General features: G+C 40.8%; 1 protein-coding gene across 5 annotated transcripts in view; it reads right to left on the bottom strand.

Moving 5' to 3' along the window:
* Positions 1-14,620, bottom strand: part of LOC122714581 (sodium- and chloride-dependent glycine transporter 1-like) — a 98,365-nt gene extending 83,745 nt beyond the window's left edge. For 2 of the 5 annotated variants that reach the window (XM_043936043.1, XM_043936044.1), the window contains exons 1-8: positions 12,329-14,585; positions 11,251-11,419; positions 9,402-9,680; positions 6,023-6,227; positions 5,633-5,826; positions 3,912-4,092; positions 2,604-2,841; positions 1,155-1,493 (exon numbers count right to left, since the gene is read on the bottom strand). In XM_043936043.1, the coding sequence (XP_043791978.1) occupies positions 1,155-1,493; positions 2,604-2,841; positions 3,912-4,092; positions 5,633-5,826; positions 6,023-6,227; positions 9,402-9,680; positions 11,251-11,419; positions 12,329-12,589 (1,866 nt within the window). In that variant the 5' untranslated portion in view covers positions 12,590-14,585. Of the gene's footprint in view, positions 1-1,154; positions 1,494-2,603; positions 2,842-3,911; positions 4,093-5,632; positions 5,827-6,022; positions 6,228-9,401; positions 9,681-11,250; positions 11,420-12,328 lie in introns of all 5 variants that reach the window. The other 3 variants (XM_043936045.1, XM_043936047.1, XM_043936046.1) reach the window with 3 other exon arrangements.
* Between the last annotated feature and the right edge of the window lie 221 nt (positions 14,621-14,841).

Below are 14,841 nucleotides of genomic sequence, written 5' to 3'. Positions count from 1 at the left end.
ACGGAGGAAGAGAGAAAGAGAAGAGCGGAGAAAAGAAAGAAAGGAAGAAAGGAGGGAAAAAAATATAGCAGGAGGAAGAGTCTAAAACAAACGGAAAAATCAATAATGGGGCACAAGCGTCGCGGTAAACGGTCGAGGGCCGAGAGGCAAAACCGCGATAATATACCGTGAGTGAAAACACGCCTGAAGGAGAAAGGATTAACGTCTTAACCGTGTGAGGCGCTGCACTCTGCGGGAAAAGAGGACGAAAGGGGGGGAGTAGGCGGAACGCGACTAGCTTCGTGTCCACGGACAGGATTTGTTTAATCGCTCGGATCATTCGTACACGATTGTCCACCGAGTTTTATAGAGGTTAAGCTTAATTGCACGCGTATAATTATGCACGCGTTTAATTAGACGTTCTATCTCTCTATCTCATATTTCTGGAAAAGAGAGAGAGAGAGAGAAAAGGAAGGTCTTGTTAAGTTTATCGTTTACGTGAGAAGGGGAAGTTTATTCTGAGATAAAGAAAAAAAATAAAAAGGATACAAGGACACGATATAATTGGCCGTTGACATCGCGATAGATACAGATACACGTATATAATGTGCTTTATATATAACACGATGCTATACTACGGTATACGTATGCCAAAGTTATCGAGCTTATTATCTTCAAAGTTGGCCGAAATTTCGTAACGTCGTATCTATTGGGAAATTTAATCCAAGATAGGAATCGATATCGGTAAGTCGAGAAACATTATTGAATTTTCGTTGAAACATTTAGAAAATATTAAAACGAATGTATATACATATATATATATATATATATACATATATATATTCGTGCTGTGGGAATCTATAAAATTATATTTTACGGAAGAAACGAGGGTGTAAATATATACACGTATATATATGGATATATGTAGCGAGCCAATCCCGCGAGAGAATCTTCATGCGCGTGAAAGAAAAAAATATTCTCGGCACGCGTCACGATCGGCTCTCGTTTACACGGTGCGGCGTATAAAATATCGACATCTCTCTTTATTTGTTCTATTATGGAACAGGTTTGACATCGATACGGCGGATCTGATAAGTTGGGCAATAATAACTTGGGCATAGTTTACACGAGTTTATCGAATCACGATACAGGACGGATGGGATTGCTGCACTTACCAGACAAGTGATAGGCGCGAGCACGACCCAGCTGAGCCACCAATATCTGCGGAGCGAAAGGTTGAACCGCATTTGCATCTCGGCTATGTTACGCAGGAATTTGTTGCACCCGTAACACCAGCCTACAACGCCGACCTCGGCAATCCCGATCAATAGTATCGCCCAAGAAGCTGTGTTCCAGTCCATCAGCGTGAACAGGTAAATACCGCCGTCGAACACCATCGGTATGGCAAGGAACCAGCAAGTGACGCATATACCCAACACAACCAGGCTCTCCCGCTTTCGTAAATCCGGCCTCAGGTCCAATATGGCGGTGTTTATCGCCTGCACGCCTGCGAACTGTGCGCGTATCGTAAAAACCAACGACCGACTCCGACTCCGTGCCCCCCCCCCCATCCCCTCTTCCTCCTTCTCCTCCTTCTCCTCTACGTTACTCGAGATTCGATGCTCGCCCGCCGGCGATTCTCTCGTTACTCCCTTTCTCTTTTTATATTCCTTCTTCTCCCTTTCTCTCTCTTCCTCTCTCTCTCTCTCTCTCTCTCTCTCCCTTTTTTTGACGCCGTCCGTCTTAATTACCCTTCAACCCTAGAAAGCGAGGAGGAGGAGGAGGAGAAGGAAAGACATACGGGAGAGAGGGTTGGACACGTTGCGTGTGTGGAAAACAAAGGGGGCTTTTCTTTTTTTTTTTTTTTTTTTCTTTTCTCCTTTTTTCATCCCCTCGCTCGTTTACCTTTCCACGCTCTCTCGTTCGAAGGAGAAAAGAGGGAGGAAAGAGGCGAGGACAAGTAGAAAGGTGTGGATTTCAGTGGGACGGCAAACCATAACTCTTTCCATGATATACGAGCCCCGAGGCGGGAGAGAGAGAGAGGGAGAGAGAGAGAGGGAGAGAGAAAGGGAGAGACGCGATGCAAAAGTAACACGGCACGATCGTCCGGGGCTACTTGGGAGCACATTTTCGCCGCACAGCTCCTCTTTTGACGGATACAGGGACTGGCGTTCCGGTTCTACGAGCCACTTGAATAGCGGCTTCTTAGCCGGCTCGGTAAGACGAAAAATTTTCCCCCCCCCCCCTCCTTCCCTCCGCCTCTTCTCGCGCGCTTGCCAAGGAACAAGGCCATACTTTAAACTTTAAACAACATGGAAATACGATGCTCTTCATTTTCAAAAGTCTTCACGCTTCTCTACCTCCCGTGCGCCCTTTTCCTTTTCGTCTCTTTCATGCTTTTCCCTCCCTCTCTCTCTCTCTCTCTCCGCTCTCTTTAACTTTAAAAACCGCTTCTCCATTCTTTTAAAAGAAATTCTTTAAAAAAAAAAAAAAAAAAAGAAAGAAAGAAAAGAAGAAGAAAAGAGCACTCGCTTCGATTATTATAATCTCCGTTCATAAACGCCGATCCTTGACTCCTCTGACTCTTCCCATTATTCCATCGTTTATCAATCGTTTTCACTTACTTGGCTCCCGATACCCAGGATGAACAGCATGACGAAGAACAGGACGGCCCACACGTTGGGCAACGGCATCCGCACCACCGCTTCCGGATACGCGATGAATGCAAGCCCCGCTCCGCTCTGTATCACATCCTCGACCGAAACCCCCATTTGACGGGCGAGGAATCCCATGATCGAGAAGATGACGAGGCCGGCGAAAATCGACGTGGCTAAGTTCGTGAAAGTTACGAATATCGCGTCTCTAAAAAAATGAATGAAAGAGAGGGGAAAAAAGAAAAGAAAAAAAAAAAAGGGAAAAAAAAAAAAAAAAAAAGGAAAACACCCAAAAAGCTCGACAATCCCTTTCGCTTTTGTTTTTTCGTTCACGAAAAAAAAGGACTCGCGAATTCATCCCTATCGAGCCGCCCGCATGAGACGAAACCCTATATTTTCGTTCGAAACGATAAAACCATCGAACGTTATGCGATCGAAGCCGAGGGGGAGGGGGAGCCACGATTTCGAGCCGAGTGGACTCCTCAATTTCCAAGATCCGCGTGGAAAGGGGATATATATATATATATATATAAACGAAGATGGGAGGAACGGAGGGAAGGAGGGAAGGGAAGGAGGAGCAATTAATAATCGCGCGGGTAAAAGTTGGCGTGGCAAGTTATATTCCACCGCTGCTTGCTCATTCGACTTGCGTCGCGCTGATATAATTTATACGCGCGCGATGCAACGTGCAACGAATTGTATCTGCCTTCTCGCCAAGCCAAGTTCAACGCCGGATAATCATGCTAATTACGACTTTCCGCGATATTTCGAGCACGTGAACCGACCTAACTGCGAGCAACCGTGGAGGTTATACGCGCCCCTCGATCCACCTTCTCGCGATCGGCAATGAAATAACAGCGCGCGGACGGACGACTTCCACGACGCCAGTCCACCAATTATTCCATCCCCAGGTGTCGGAAAGCTTGGTCTCTCCGAGCGGATATCTCGAAATTCGTTCGCCTTTCGTTCTCTTCGTTTCCCCCCCCCCCTCCCCTCCTCCCCCCCACCCCTTTTGCGACGTTAATTTTCGGGAATATTCGGGAGGAAGCAGGGAGCATCGTCGATGCTCGAAGTTCGAAAGTTCGAGCCGAGAACGAAAAATGCTACGTATGTATTTTAAGCGGATACGTTATATTGGGCGGAAGATTTTAATTGGACGGCCTTGCAATTTTTTTTTTTATCGGGTTGGTATGTGATTCGATATGGATGCCATCCTGATCGAATTTTTCTCTCTATCTAAGGATTTGTGATGTTTACGGGGTTTTTTTTTTTTTGTACCTGTGACAATTATTGTTGAAGTTACTGTAGCTCGAGAGGGTGATCAGGGAACCGCAACCGATACCGAGGGAATAGAAAACTTGGGAAGCAGCATCCGCCCAGACACTGGTGGATTGCAAGGTGGACCATTTTGGCATGATGAACCAAAGAGAGCCATCGAGGGCACCTTCCAACGTAACACCTGTTTTTATTATCAAGTAATTATTATTATTGTTATTGTTATTATTATTATTATTATTATTGTTATTGTTATTGTTATTATTATTATTATTATTATTATTATTATTATTATTATTATTATTCGTTCGTTAAAACTCGTTAAAAAATTACTTCGATCCGTGCAATTCTTTATATATGAATTCGATAAATTCGAGACACGAGAAAAACGTTAATACGAATATGAAAATGAAAAACGTAAGGGAAATAGGATCGCCTCGGTCGCAGGACACTTGTCGCATTGTATAATACAATCTTGCCTCTATAATATTTAACCTCGATAATCTTCGTATATACGTTTAAACGATATGCACAATATATATATATATATATAATTTTTAATATTTCGAAGCGTTATAATTTTAAAGTTGAAATAAGGGAAAAAAAAAATGTCGTATGTGTACAAAGTTTTACGAGTAAATGCTTTATAAAGTTAGAAGTTGAATATTGAGTGCACGCCAGAAATACCAGAGAAGCGAGTAATGAATTTTACATTACAGGACGCGAGAGAGATAGGCGAGATAGATGTTTAACTTATTTACTCGGTTTTTTTCTTTTTTTCTTTTTCTTTCTTTTTTTTCTTTTACGATAACCAAGATAACAAATGTAAATACGCGATTAATTTCAACGCCCCTTTTCTTTTTTTCTTCGCGGCACATCTTTCACTGGATGAGTATATATATATATATATATATATACAGTTTTTATTCGCTCGTAAGGACGAGCAGCGAATTTCGCAAAGTCGAGAGAGGAATTAATTAAAATTCGACGTAAATAATGGGATAGATAACGAATTCGCGACGAATTCGATTCCGCGAACGTTAACATTAGTTTTCGCGTTAGCGGGAGTCACGCTAATTAATATTTATTGATCGATCGTTAATTTGCGAATTCCACATCTATTTACCGTTGTTTCGATACAACGGCGGGATATAATACCGAAAAGTCTTCTAACTTTGATTTTTAATTTAGCGTTGCAAGTTTAATGCCGTGTGAAAATATATATCTCGTTTAACGTTATCAACGTATTTTTAATATTCATAAATTGTCAATTATCGTGTCGAAGAATTTTAATTATAAATCTTCGCGTATACGGGAAATACGTGATATCGTTCGTCGCATCGCTCCCGTACGTTAACAATTAATATATTTTTAATTCAATGACAATTCATCGACTGTAATATTCCGATTCGTCGAATAGTTATTTATTACGCGCTTAATGAATATGTCCGATAATTGAAGAACAACTGTTTTCCAACGATTTATAAATTAATAACACGTTTCCAAATAATCGTTTGTATTATTCCAAACTGTGATTACACGTTTCCGTTCCGTTATTATTTTTATAACTATATATATACGTTTATTCCTCTTCTTCGTTATTTCGAACAAATCGAATAATTTTTTTCGCGGATCTCTCTTTTTTGATTCGAGGTTAAAAGAAAAAAAAATTATATCGCGTGTAATTCGACGAGAAATATTATTTTATCGGTATTCGTTCTTACCTCGTATCAACAACGCTATAAGCATGGCGTAGGGGAAAAGAGCGGTGAAGTAGACGATTTTTCCAATGGATTGGACGCCACGCATCAAACACAAGAAGCAGATTATCCAAGCGAGGGTCAGACATCCTAACAATTCCCATCTCACGCCTCCGAAGTGTTCCCACGTAGCTCCTCGTATACCAAGCACGTAGTCGCTAGATTCGATAATATCTATTACACATTTTTTTTTTTTCTTAAGTATTAGCAATTTTCACTAGACCGAACGAAAAACGAATTTAAGGTTATACACGTAGAGACGCGAAACACATAAACGTGTATAAACGAGAAAGAATAGTTTGGAACGTTCAAAATTCATTACGATTATATTAGATAGAATATACGACGACATACTTGAAATATTCCTCCGACGAAAGGATCCGTGTGTAAAGGTTTCGAAGGAGTTCCACTTTGCCAGCTTTGAAACAATGCGTGATGTTTCCATCCTCGAAATCGAAGCTCCGGCATACGTGGCTGGCCGATATACAACTCTTGTTGTAAAATATCGTTTCCGGATCGTCCGTTTGACATTGAATCTCTTGAAGCCCGCTGTAACAATCTACGCGAGTCGGCATTACGGCTTTATGCCCCATATCCAATATCGTTGTACGATAATTAGGAAACATCAAAGGCTTTCAAAGGCTATCGCTGATTGAAACGAAATAGCTGTCGTTTACAGAATACGATGCGTCGTAGGGACCCAACGTATGGCTCGATATTGCGACCTCGATATATACGCGTATATACACATATACACGTACACATACCCGCGGACGCACACCTATGTATATACGCGTGTAGTATATCCACGCTGCTACTTCGTTACCTCGATCGACCAGAGACAATTACGCTACCGCTTTGTTCCTCTCCTCCGTATTTATTATTAAAGAGCAATTTATTTATTTATTTATTTTATCTCTACCGCAGGGATTTTCGGTTTTCGAGCCTCGATGGTCGAGAGAATACCACGATCGTTCATTCGACGACACGCGTTGAAAGAGTAATACGAGTAAACGACTTACCGACTTATGGTGAAGTAGAGACGAAGAGAATGTGCTGGAAAATTAATATATCGACTATCCAAATTAATATTCTATAAGTTTTCCAGGATTTTGAGGCGAAGTTTATTACTGAAACGAATTGGGGAAACAAGCACGAAACGAAAATCGACTTGAACCAAAGATTTGACGAGCTTTCAACGAGTTATCAACGAGATTCACCGATGTCGAGCTTGGGATGGAATTATACATCGTAACGCGATACCCGAGAGAGGCTTGTCGATATATAGGCTTTTCGGCTCTATACGTAATAGTGAAACAGTAGCTGTAATTCGGCTGGGATCGTGACCAAACCCGTACCATTCCCGTATAAATTGACCTTTATTGATCTTAACGGCTAAGTTTCCGGATGTCATCCATTTATGCATTACAATTGCAATTTACGAAAATAATTCGAAAAAGGTTTTTGGAACGATTAACGGTATAATAGACGCGTTAAATTTTTGCTGCGCGTATGCGAAATTTATAAACGGGAAAAACTTAAGGTTCGTTAATGGGAAAAATAATTGTGGTTCAGTCTATTATATCAGAAATATCTATACGATTACATTCGAACGTTAATTTAAATTATTTTATGATTTTACATCCTAGCAAACTATACGATAATTTACATTTTCCTACATTCTATACAACGATAAAATGATTTCAAATTTATAGCGCGACAATGTTGACCGCAATGCGGTGCTTCCATTTCGAAACAATGATATTGTTGTTACTCTCTCTCTCTCTCAATTTCTTCAATTAGCGATTTATTACGTCCAATTTGGTGGAAATTTCGCGTTACATAAAGAAAATAAAAAAAAACACGATAATTTACGAAATCAGAAGCAGACAAGCTAGACAAAGTGGAAAAGAAAAAAAAAGTAAAAGAAGAATACTAATCTACGTGGAAAAATCCACGTCAAAGAATCATAGAAACGATTATTTCGATGCGATCGGAAAAGTGTCGAATCGTCCATTCGTGATAAAAATGGATTCTTTACAACGATACCTGTATTGATGTAGATGATAGGTGGTCGGCGGTCAGTGGTCGCGTCGATGGTCGTCTGCCGATGAAAGTTGTAATAAATTAAAAAATAAACGGCTCGGTTCTACTGTATCGTAAGAAGATTTCTTTTTTTTTCATTCTCTTAAATAACGAATCACGTGCGTGTATCGCGTGTGTATACAAGTACAAAGGAACGCAATAATTTATATACTTTGAAACTTTGAGGATTAATTTCTTCTGTTCTAAATATTCGGTTTCACAAAGTGGTGGAACAAACGTCATTTGTACACGAATGGGAAATGAGCGTTGATACCGGGTATCGATACATCTCGAATTTTGATTGTATAACACAACCGGGAACCGAGAAGAGTTTTTAATTCAAAGTTCAACAATTAAAACTGTCGAAACAATTTAGCGGAGAAATTTTTTGATCAATCCTAGTTTCCCACCGATCGCGATCCCATCGTTATTTCTAGAAATAGTCATAGTCACGGGCGGAAATTTCGTATTTTTCGTGGTTCGGAGATGGAAATTTTTAAATGCAATGGAAATTGTTCGGGAGGGGAAAAAAATAAAATCATTTGAAAAAGTACGTTACCTTGGATCGGAAAAAAAAAAAAAGAAAAAAGAAAGGAAGAAAAAAAATGGATACAAAATTTTTGATACACGATGAGTCGAGTTCGATAATTAAATAACAGATAAAAAAATCAATTTGATTGTCGTGAAAAAAATGAATCGTTAGATATCTCTTTTTTTGGAATATTATTCTCAATAATATCACGCGTTTGTAAGTAAAAATTGATCGTTTCTCTGCTCGTTCTCTGTTGTTATTATCGTTGTTGTTGTTACGTTCTCGCAATTCCGAAAATCCGAAATTCATAATCGTTAATTCCCCTCTCCCTCTCGTGTGTTTATTTATTTTCTCCCCTCCTCCCCCTCTGTATCGTTGGAATTTAATACCTGGTAATGGATTATATTATCACGGTATACACGAAATAATTTCGGAAATCAATGGAAGAAGGAAGTGATAATTCGGCGCAAATATTATTATACCCGTTGCTGTTGAAATTTCTGTATTTCGATATATTTTCCCTCCCCCTTCCCCCTCCCGTTTATCCGAAACCGAACGTCGAGGAATCGACGAGGAGTCCGATCATCGTCAGAGCACCGATCGATTCGCGCGAAAAAGAAGAATTTTTCGAAAGGCGGGGAAGAGAAAAGGTTGAGTGTAAAATTTGGAGGATCGTTATTAGCGTTTATGGGAGGGAGGGGAAAAAATGGTTGGTATCGCGATAAATCGTCACGAGCGCAACGAAAGGAGAGACGTAAAGAGGCGCGCAACGATACGAAGGAAAGGGAAGAGAAGAGAAGGAAAGGAAAGGGAAGGGAAGGGAAGGGAAGCGAGGAGAATATTTTCTCCGTGTTCCGCGCGCGGAGCGTGGAGAAATTGAATTTCGAAGGAACGAGCCGTTCGTCATTCGATCGTTTAAAACGGTTCTACGACCACTTGGGGCTTTATGGGGGCGATAAAATACGCGTATGGCGCGGTTACGCTACGTTACGCTAAATAACAAGTTGAACGGGAGCCGCGCGGGTGGAGGGGAGGGGGGGGGGCGAAGGGCGTTTTCTAAAATTTAAACACGGGAGGAAGGTGATGGCCGGTTTGTTATTTTATCGGTGTACTTACGGTTCGTGTTGAAATCGTTGTCGCAGTAGGCCCAACTGAGCTTCGGCAGGAACGAGAGGAACGTGTAGAAGAGTGTCCAGGCAACGATCACCATGTAGTAGACCATTACGAGCAAAATGACGACCAGGGTGCAATAACCGAGGCCCTCGAGTGCCGGCGCCATACGTTTGAACGCCTCGTTAGGGCCGAGTCCGGAATACTGTCCAACAGCCAGTTCCAAAAAAAATATCGGTAATCCCATGGTTATCAGCATTAAAACGAACGGAATTATAAAAGCACCTGGAACCAGACCACAACACGACTAGGCGTACTTTGATAATCTATAGCGGGAAAACTGTAGCGTGGGGGGGGAGGGGCGGTAGGAAAGGATTATTATACGTGTGTGTCGCACGTAATAGTTTATTTCGATCGGGAAAAGCGAAAGAAAGTTTGAACGATAAAATGGGGGAAGGGGGAGGGGAATGAATTTGTTGCATCGTATAATAATTTTTCATTTACGCGACGAACGTGTTTTGAAAATAATAATCTTTACCTTTGCATCGTCGCGTTTACTTTTAATTCGCGCTTCGTATTGTTTATATGTTCGCGTGTGAAGCGAGAAGAGCGTAGTAAAAAAAAAAAAAAAAAAAGAAAAAAGAAAAAAAACAGGGAGAGGAACGAATCATATTCGTTCTATAATTTAACAGCTTTAATTTTTCACGCGCGTTCCTGTTAACGTTATCAACCGTTGGCAAACTCGCTTGTCTAATCTAACCAACGAAAGAAACGAGACGACGATGTTAAAAACGTGTTCAATTGAAATTATCTTCCCCAATTAAAACGGGGTATTCTTGACTTCGATCAATGTCCCGTTTCACGCTCGCTATCGAGTGACGAAACAAACGGATAAATGTATATACATATATATATATATATATATATATATACACATATACGCGCGAGAAAATGAAGTGAATTTATCGTGCGGTTCGAACGAATACTAATTAAAAGTGTTATCGTTTCCCCGGCGCTCTGATTAACGCGACAAAATACATTCCACGGAAGAGAGAAAGGTTAAAAATAGCGGGCAGCCGGGTGGCGATACTCCCTTTGGTCGTCTTTCGTTCAGACCACAGGCGAAGAACAATGAAGAGAGGCAAGGGCCACGTAAACGAAACTAAAAGAACAAAACGACGAGAATGGAGTGGAAAATAGAATAATTAAAACCCAAGTGTTTGGGATATATATATATATATAATACGGTGGGCCAACCTTTCTCTCTCTCGGCATTTTGCAAATAAACCCGGCCTAGAGTCGAGCGAGAGGAAACAGGGAGGAGGAAGAGAGAGAGAGAGAGAGAGAGAGAGAGAGAGAGAGAGAGAGAGAGAGAGAGAGAGATTATATCAACAGGCACAAACGCGCGCGCACACGGTCGGGAAAGATTTATTAAATTTGCCGAACGCTCGGTCACGAGCTGCCAAACTACGCTTAATTATTCGAATTAGCCGCTTCGTCACGTCAACCACCACGCACGTACGCGGGTAGCGTGTCGCGCGAGCGACTCCGCGCTTCCCTCTTTTCCCTCCACCTCCGCTCCGTTCCCCTCCTTCCCCCCTCTTCCCAGATTTGTTCTTTTTCCGCGAAAACGAGCGGGTACAAGGATAAATCATCCCGCGTAATCCAGTAGTTCGTTTGCCAGCCCGTGACCGTCTCTGTTTAGAGAGCAGCACGAGCAGACCTTTTTTCCCCCGCATGGAAAAATCGCTCCGTACAAGCAAGCTCCGCTGTGCGCTAGGCTACGCGCCATCCGTACCATACGTATATACGTATATACATATATATGTATATATATGTACATATACATACGTACCACCGCCATTACGATATACAAGGTAAGGGAAACGCCAAACATTGCCAATGCCAACGGCATACCCGATGCAGGATAGAACAAACTCGATGGGATTGGCCCAGCTACCACGTTCGGGATCCTGCTCCAGCTCCACCAAGGCACCGCCGACTCCGAGAGAAACCCTCTTCCTCTGCCAATAACACGGGTTACCTTATATTTGCATCGTATAAATCATCGGCGACGGACGACGAATTTGGAGGGAGAGAAAGAAACAGAGGGAGAGAAAGAGAGAGAGAGAGAGAGAGAGAGAGAAAGAGAGAAAGAAGCGCGGCCCTTAAAAAAGGCGTAGGGAAAAATAAGGGGTTAATCGGGTAATTTAATCGAGTATAATTTATTCGATGTGGAGCATCGCCCGCGTAATGGCACGAGCATCGCTACAGTTTAATCTATTCGCGCGGTAAACCAGGAACAGATAAGATCGGACGAAACGCTGTTCTTTTCCGCCGCGCATAGTCGATCCCGTTGTTTTGTCGGCGCGTCAAGACGCACGCGAACTCGGTTATATTACCCCACTTAGGACGAAGCCTTTACGCCGCGATATCTTCTATCGAGCGAGACTTTATGCATCGATGGAAAGAAAGAAAGAAAGAAAGAAAGAAAGAAAGAAAGAAAAGAACGATATACATCTTTCTACGTAGAATTACTTTACGGTAGAATTTCTTGAATTAGAACGTTTCTTTCTATTACTCATCTAAGATAAGCTACTTCGTACGTACGCGATTTCATTCGTCAGATGCGGCATTGTTTCGTCCAACGGGCCTCCCTATTTTTTACGACTCGTACTCGATCTCGTTTCGCGAGCCACGTTTCCTACCATCGATCCCTTGATCCGGGTGTACTAGTGAACAGAATTTCCAAGTGAATATATCCCGTAACGCGGACATTGGGAATGTCCCAATGGGAACGGCCATCTACGTCCACGACATCTGACAGCCCATTCTCGAACGAGGAACGACTTTCTCTCTCTACCTCTCTCTCTCTCTTTCTCCCTCTTTCTCACTCGAGCTCGAGACGACGAAAGCGAGACGACAGCCCTTACCTTCCATGTTTTCTCCTTGGCCTCCGTCATGGCGGCGATGGAACCCGGCGCGAAAACGAAAATATCGCGAGGCGGTGTGACCGATAGATGCCTCGTCGCGTTCTGACCTATCTCCGCGTCGATTAAACGACTATATAACGCGAGATATCGAGATAATCGACAAAACAACATTATCGAACAAGTGGATACCATCTCGTAGTAGCATCGCATTACAAAACCATCGAGCTCGCGACACATGTGTCTCCATCTCGCTTCTGACATCCCCACCCCTTCCCCCTCCGTTCCAACGAGTGTTTAAAAGAGGCGGTGTTTAAAAGTCGGGTTTGCCTCGTCACCTTTTCGCCTCCTTCCTTTTTTTCTTTTCTTTTTTTTCTTTCTTTTTTTTTTTCGAATTCCCGTCCAAACGTCGATATCGTGGCGCGCGATCCGAAAGTTATTGAACCGCGCTCACGAGGAATCGGCGGAGCACAGCGTTCACGTTCGAGCGTCGCGCGATAAAAGCGTGACGGGAATGTTTGGACAGCTCCCGTTCGCGGCGATACGATCGAGCTACCGGGTCGACGTGATAAAGCGACGCGGTGTCGCGATACGCGAATCGAATTCGCGTGTATCCGGTGTTTAACAAATCGATTCGGAAATCTTTCGCTTTCGAAGAGGAAGAAGAGGTGCGCGCGTATTTTCACGTTGTGTTTTATGTAATCGTATTTTCGATTAGATATAAAGATAAATATAATTGGCTCGAAATTTTTTGTGAAATTTCTTCGTTCGAGACGAGGTGCAAAGCGAGAGGGAAAATGTTAGAAAGATCTTTATTTATATTCCGTATTTGGAATGGACGTTTGATGAAAGAATTATTTCGATATTCTTTTCTTTTTTTTTTTAAATTTAAAAAAAAATAAATTAAAAAAATAAATTTAAATTATTAAATTAAATTAAAAAAATAAATTTAAAAAAAAATACATTAAAGTATCAGAAGCTACTTTAATATTTGTACGTCATACTTTTTCAAGATTTATGTGATTAAAACGATACGATACGATGATAATCTTAATCATTTTGATGGTATCAACGACGGTATTATCGATATTATAACAGAAATATTTTTCATCGGTCAACTACTTTTTTCTTTTTTTTTTTTTTTTTTTTTTTCATATCAGCGATTTATTAACCACGAGAAAAATTGCACGATTCAATTTCTCGCTTGGCTTCTCGCTAATTTCAAAAAACAGTGGCGAATGCGTAATTTTCCAAACTATTTACGGTTTTACAAGGATGAATGGCAGCTACTTGAAGTTCCAAAAGTTGAATTCACAAGATGAAAGAATGTCGAGAATGGGAGAAGTGGCATGCCATTTTATCGCGGCAAAACTTTGGCTACGAGAGGAAAAAAAAAAAGAAAAAAAAAAAAAAAAAAGAAAAAGAAGAATTCCATATCCGGTGAAAGAAACGGGAGAAGATGATCTCCCTATCTGTTCGATCGCGCAACAGCGTCTCGCGAGAGAAGGGGGACAGGTTTTGAACAAATCTGTTCCATCGAGTTGCAAACTTGTTTTACCCGACAGCAAATACGAGACCACCTCTATTTCCGCCGATCGTCAAACAAAAATTGTGGTTTACGCTTTGATACAAAGATTTGACTTTCACGAATTATGCAACCGTATATTGATATCTCTAAATGGAAGATTAATCCACGTGGCCAATATCGCGTGTATAAAATTTCGTGAAACAGAAGAGAGAAGAAATTGGTTATATAGAAAATTATGCATAGAAAATACGTAAAACTAGGGAGATCGAAAGAAACTCGAATCTATTACTTAATTCCATATTGTTAAAATCATTGTGAATTTTAATTTCCAGTCGTGCACGTCGTGGCAAGATTACCTATTATGGTGCATGATAATTTTTGAATTTTTTAAACGAGTTATTTTCGACTTCATTCCGCCCTACATACAAATTTATAACGTTCTATTTTCGTTATGCATTGCCACTAAGAATATTCTACAACGATGTCTATATATAATGTAAAAGCTATTTATGATACAATTTGTAATCTTCGGAATACTTGTTATTTAAAATTTGTTATGCAAAAATCTATTTCATCAACGAAAGATCTGTATAGACCTTCTGTAATAGGAGAATATAACGTTCAAAGTTTTGAAGGGAAGCATTTTGAGGAGAAATTTTTATACTTTATTACATTTTCATACTTTATACTCTAAACGATATAAATATAAATTGTTGTAAAAATACGTTTACGAATAAACTTATGAACGATGATTATGATGAATCGTTTTTTTAATGAAACGCAACAATATCGTTGTACAAGTTATCTCTTTAAAATTTCCGTAGAAATCGATAAGAATTTTGAATGATTGCAAAAATTCTTAATATCTCAACATCTAATTTTATAAAAAATATTAATTATGTTTACGTGTTGGAAAAGATTATATCATTATAAAATTTGAACAGGAAAATCCTCTTTACCAGACGGTTAATGAAACCTTCATTTGTCA

This window comes from Apis laboriosa, unplaced genomic scaffold, assembly GCF_014066325.1.
Source record: "Apis laboriosa isolate Shangri-la unplaced genomic scaffold, ASM1406632v1 scaffold33_cov142, whole genome shotgun sequence".
In the NCBI taxonomy this organism is placed as follows: Eukaryota; Metazoa; Arthropoda; class Insecta; order Hymenoptera; family Apidae; genus Apis; species Apis laboriosa.
Note: the sequence above shows the minus strand (reverse complement) of the source record. Positions and strands in the feature narration are given on the sequence as shown.